Here is a 6000-nt window from a genome sequence, read left to right on the forward strand (position 1 = left end):
ACCGAGACAGGGGGCGCTTGTACCCTTTGAACTGGTGGGTGCCCAGAGGTCCCAGACTCCGCCCGAAGGGGTTCGAGGGACCTACCACATGGCCTCCCATGGCTACTTGTGGTCAAGCTGCAAGCGTTTTTTCCACCGTCGAGACGGGCTACGCTACGGGGACGCTTGTACCCTTTAAAGAAACCGGTGGGTATCCGGCGGCCCAGGATTCAAACCTGGTACCTCCCGCTTACGGTGCGAGTGTTTTACCATTCGACCATCACCGTCGGTTAAAAGTTACGACCCCTTCCACCGGGGCATTTCCCGACAAAGTAGGGTAACTTCCCAAGCACTAGATCCCCTGGGCAGGGGGTGCTTGTACCAATTTTACTGGTTAGTGCGCAGCGGTACCGGAGTACCTCCCACATTCTCGTACCCCATGGTACAAACCGACGTGGTGGAACGGTTTCCAGTACACTGGATCCCCCGTACGGGAGGTGCCTGCCCCATTTTAGATGCGACTGCATCTCATTCACTCGCCTTGTCCCTCCATACGGCGTTGTCCGTCCACACCCCTCCCTCTACACTATAAGCGGCGCCCGGTTTCGATCCCACGACCCTGTGGGCGGAACGCGAGGTACATGGTGCTCTTCCCACTGCGCCACAAAACCGAGACAGGATCAAATGCTACGAACGCACCTTATATCCTTGACTCATTCAAACTACGTCAAGATGCTACTGATTTAACGCATGAGGGGGCAATTATTAACACTTGCAATAAAAGAAAAGCTCCCACTTACAGCAACAATGATGGAGTAAAGGTCGTTGCGACAGCGAAGCCCCAAGCATACCACTTAGAGAGATTGACCAAGATTGGCCAATAAAACATAATAATCATACGCGTTCCCGACACGTTTCACGCGATTGCAGAATCAATCCAATGGAAACACCAAGTGAACCCCACGATGCATCACATCTACACAGGGTTCCCCTCGCGGGGTGGTGGGCGCAATTTTTTTATTCTGGTGGGTGACCAGCGGCTCCAGAGGAACCTACTACGTCTGCCGCAGTGGTGGTGCGTGTGCAAGCCCTTCATCCCCGGCCGAGACAGAGGGCACTTGTACCCTTTGAACTGGTGGGTGCCCAGAGGTCCCAGACCCCGCCCGAAGGGGTTCGAGGGACCCACCACATGGCCTCCCATGGCTGCTTGTGGTCAAGCTCCAAGCGTTTCTTCCACCGTTTCTTCCACGGTACGGGGACGCCTGTACCCTTTAAAGAAACCGGTTTGTAGCCGGCGGCCCAGGATTCGAACCTGGTACCTCCCGCTTAGAGACGAGCGTTTTACCACTCGACCATAGACGTCGGTCTAAGTTACGACCCCTTCCACTGGGGCATTTCCGGGTAACTTCCCAAGTTGGGTAACTGCCCAAGTAAGTCGGGTAACTTCCGAAGCACTGGATCCCCTGTTCAGGGGCTGCTTGTACCAATTTTTTGTTATAGTTGGTGCCCAGCGGTACCGAAGTACCTACCACTTTCTTGTAACCCAGTGATACGGTCCGGCGTGTTGTTACGGTTTCCAGGAACCCCGCAAGGTAGGCGCCTGTTCCCACTTTCAAACTGGTGGGTGGCCGGCGGCTGAACTCGGGGAGCAGCAGCCTCCCACGTATGCCGCAGTGGCAGGGCGGGTCCAACCCCTTTATCCCTTGCCAAGGCAGTACAGGGGGCGCTTGTGCCCTTTTGACTGGTGGGTGCCAAGCCGTGCCTGACCATACCTGAAAGGGTCCGAGTGACCTCCCACATAGCCTTGCACGGCTGCTTGTGGTCAAGCTCCAAGCGTTTTTTCCACCGTCGAGACAAGCTACGTTACGGGGACACTTGTACCCTTTAAAGAACCGGTGGGTATCCGGCAGCCCACGATTAGAACCTGGTACCTCCCGCTTACGAGACGATCAGTGTTTTACCACTCGACCATCGACGTCGATAAAAGTTCCTGCGTTTTCGCAGCCGCCCCTTTCCATAGGAGCGATTTCCCGTGCAAGCCGGGTGAACTTCCCAAGCGTTGTAGTCCCACACAAGAGCCGAGCGCCAGGCCGGGGAGTCGCTTGTACCTATTTTACCGGTAGGCGCCCGGCGCCACCAATAAACACGAATTCACATGGTGCCTTCCAAAGCCACGGTGGATGTTCAACTCGCAACCGCCTCTGGCAGGACATGCCCCCAGACTCTTTCAGCCCCGGCAATGGCGCAACGCGGCATAACAGCCGGGGGCCCCGCCAGATGGACAAGGGTCAGGGGCCCCTCGATAGGGTAAAGGCAGCTTTCCAGGAGTGGATTCCCCTTTCAAGGGTCCGCACTCGACCAGGGACGCCTGTACCCATTAAAGAAACCGGTGGGTGCGCGGCGGTGCCAGGATTCGAACCCAGTACCTCTCGCATACGAGGCGAGTGCTGTACCTCTGAGCCATCGCTGCGGTTGGCTCAGTGAATAATGGGCGAAGTTAACACATGTAATTGTTATAATAGTATAAATATAGACCAATGGGCGAAGGCAATTTCAAAAACAAGAAAAAAATATCTGAAAAACTATTAATTATAATATCTAACTAACACATCAGAAACATGCGCCTTATGCAGCGTTTTCAACGATAAAGCCAGAAATAAAAAGCAAAACAAATCGAAATACGTAAAAACGTTTTTTGAAAAAGCATTAACTATTTAAAGTACTGCATTCGGGCAAATGGTGAGGCAGTGAAAGTGGTAAGCGAATATATATACTTAGGCCAAGTTGTGACCCCAGATCCCAACCATGAGGCAGATATAATTAGCAGGATCAGAATGGAGTGGGGTGCATATGGCAGACATTCTCAGATAATGAATAGCAGCCTACCATTGTCGTTGAAGAAGAAAGTGTATGACAGCTGCATCTTACCGGTGCTCACCTACGGGGCAGAAACTTGGAGGCTCACTAAGAGGGCTCAACTTAAATTGAGAACGACTCAGCGGGCAATGGAGCGGAAAATGATAGGTGTAACATTAAGGGACAAGAAGAGAGCGGAGTCGGTCATGGAGCAAACTGGTGTTAAAGACATATTAGTAGAAATTAAGAAGAAGAAATGGACGTGGGCAGGGCATGTAATGCGAAGGCAAGATAACCGCTGGTCATTAAGGGTAACAGAGTGGATCCCTAGAGAAGGCAAGCGCTGCAGGGGGCGGCAGAAAGTTAGATGGGCAGATGAGATCAAGAAGTTTGCGGGGATAAATTGGTCACAGTTGGCACAGGACCGAGGTAATTGGAGAATAATGGGAGAGGACTTTGCCCTGCAGTGGGCGTAGACAGGCTGGTGATGATGATTATGATGATGATTCGGGCAAAAATATCTAACTGGCGAAGTTAAACCAAAACAAATAGAAACAGGGAAAAAATTACAAAAACGCGCCAACTGCGCCACGGTGTCTCAGTGGCTAAGGCGTTGCGCTGCAGAGCACAAGGTGGTGGGTTCGATTCCCGGCCGCGGCGGCCGCTTTACTGATGGAGGTGAAAAGCGAAAACGCCTGTGTTAACGAGATTTCGGCGCGCGATAAAGATTCCCAGGTGGTCAAAATTCATCCGGAGCCCTCCACTACGGCGCGCCTCATCGCCTACGTTGCGTCGGCGCGCTAAACCCTACAATCGATCGAACTGTCTAGTTTGCACACAAAGGCCTAATTGGCGAAGTTACTCCAGTATTCGTTATAATAGTGAAAATATACTTAAATTGGCGAAGAAAGAGATCCCGTGCAGGAATGTTACGCGTTAGCATACAATTCTCTAACTTTCTGTACATTTTTTCACCCCAAGGGGGTAAAAAAAATGTACAAAAAAATTATGCCCTGTAGTATTACGGTGTTGAAAACATGCATACAGGCATTGTAGCGCGATTTATCCATTCCACTTACGCTGGTTTCTTTCCTTTGCTAACCGTGCTTTCTGGCCTCCCATCTCCCCCCCCCCCCTCTTTTTTTTCTGCAGCTGCAAAGCTGAACATTGTCGTTGTGGGCGTGGTTCTTGCCTCGTTGTTGCTGCTCTGCTTTGTGGTCTCTGCAAGCATCATTTCCAGGTAATGAGCATTTTCATGTCTTATATGCTCAAAAAAGCGAGCCAACCCTACTCCATATTACAATTATGTGATGGTAGAGCATCGTAAAAAGCAACAATTATCGTCATTTATTTATTACTTCGTCAGCTTTAGCAACTATAGAATATTTTGCTGTTTTTTTTTTTCAAATTTGTCACCTAGAAGTACTAACCCGGCATTTTGTTCTTATTCTCTAGATGCGCTGTTTTTTGAACGCCTAAATTATTGCGTTGTCGAATTGGTACCAACGTTTAAACGTCAGTCTATTGCTGTATCAATTTTAAAGGTTATTGCGGCCATTAAGCATCTTTTTCTGCCCTCTGTGCCCTGCCAGGTTGAGGAAAAAGGCTCAAGGTCCCAGCTTCAGCAAAGATGTAAGTTGAGTTCTTCGTCCTCTTCTCCGGTTTAACCCCTGTAGGTAGTTTGAATCGCAAGCGGTTCCAGTAAGAACCGCAGTCACGATTTTTTTTTGAACAAATGAGCTAAGGGAATGTCAAATATGTATATTCGACAAATAACAGTGGCCAGCAACAGAAAGCCCCAGAAGTGTCTCTTTATTTCAGTTACTGCTATCGCTACCGCATCTACATTTATAACGTTAGAAACAAAAAATGGCGGGCGACTACGAATTTTACAACCCGAATTCAGCGTTAGCTATTCGATTAAAGTTTTTGGGTGCTTCCTCTGCGCAAACTCTTTCCTCACGGCAAAGGGAGCACCCAGCAACGGCTGTGTTGCAGCGCATTTCGCTGGCCGGGTGATGACGCTGTGTTGGTAACGTGATGGCCTCGATCCGGCGCCGCACCCGCCCAAATACCCTTAGCGCCTCCGTGCTTTTCTCTCATGTAGGAAATATTTCCCTTTGCACAGCAGTGTTGAACAATCCCCTGTGCTTAACCCGGAGCACACCGACGTTGCAATGTCCGGTGGTTCTGCAACCCAGCTTATGTTGTACAAGCCCACTTTGAAACCAGGTGTAAATGAATAATTTTTTTCGCCTTGAAACCGCATGTGTCTTCAGTAGGCTAGCCACAAAACAATCCACGTTGCCTTTTCACCGAAGAACAAATGTTTAGCGCACGATCATTATGCCTAATTTATGTTTACCTTACCTCTCGCAGTGCGAACGGCGGCCTCAGCGCGAGCTCCGTGGATACGACGGCCCGTACAAAGCTTCAGACCCTGCGTCGCTGCACCGAGGCAGAGATCACACGTCTTTATAAACGAATTTGACTTCGTTTATGTTAACGTGACGTGTTATTGAAATGTAAATTTTAAGGGGTTGTCGAGAACTTTTCCAGCATCCCCGTGCTTTTAGGCGTAGTCCGCTCGTGGGAAAGAAGAAGCCATCCTCAGTGGCCCGATGCTACATGACACCTGAAGAAGAAGGATAAGCGCCGAATGAAGCAATACGAGTTGACTATGACATCAAGCACGAAATCATCTGGGTGTGTCACTACTTGCATTTTCAGGTTTACGGTATCAAAGCTTCCATTTCGGTGCCAATAAAGTCATTTTTAGTTGCTAAGGAGTTCGCACATTTTTTTGTAAATCTAAACCTTCTACAGTTTTCTCCCTAGATTAAATACAGGGGGAAATCTAGGAGCAACACGTGACAAGTGAGGCTCTTTTAGGGGCAGTTACTGCACTGGTGTTCTCCAAAGATTCAAGTTTCGCCCTTTGTTCCTCCGGGTTGCGATAATTTCGAAACGAATTTAACTGACAAGTGTTGTAAGAGAACAGACCAGAACGCACCATTTGTACAGGTGATATACAAGATGACAAACATAAGGGATGTGCGCGTAGGATAATCTTTCACAAGAAAATCACGAGGTTCCCGATCACAAAGGGTGTACTACAGGAGATACCATCTCGCCAAAATGGTTCACAGGATGTCTAGAGAGGAT

General features: G+C 49.4%; 1 protein-coding gene across 1 annotated transcript in view; it reads left to right on the forward strand.

The window, feature by feature from the left end:
- The window catches only part of LOC144178328 (uncharacterized), a 42413-nt gene extending 36792 nt beyond the window's left edge, over positions 1 to 5621 (forward strand). The window contains exons 14-16 of the mRNA XM_077706085.1: positions 3988 to 4075; positions 4428 to 4467; positions 5215 to 5621. Coding sequence (XP_077562211.1) covers positions 3988 to 4075; positions 4428 to 4467; positions 5215 to 5316 — 230 coding nt within the window. The 3' untranslated portion in view covers positions 5317 to 5621. The remainder of the gene's footprint in view (positions 1 to 3987; positions 4076 to 4427; positions 4468 to 5214) is intronic.
- Positions 5622 to 6000: the final 379 nt, after the last annotated feature.

The sequence above is a fragment of the Haemaphysalis longicornis genome, unplaced genomic scaffold, assembly GCF_048455015.1.
Source record: "Haemaphysalis longicornis isolate Haplotype H1 unplaced genomic scaffold, Haemaphysalis longicornis Haplotype H1 scaffold_4, whole genome shotgun sequence".
In the NCBI taxonomy this organism is placed as follows: domain Eukaryota; kingdom Metazoa; phylum Arthropoda; class Arachnida; order Ixodida; family Ixodidae; genus Haemaphysalis; species Haemaphysalis longicornis.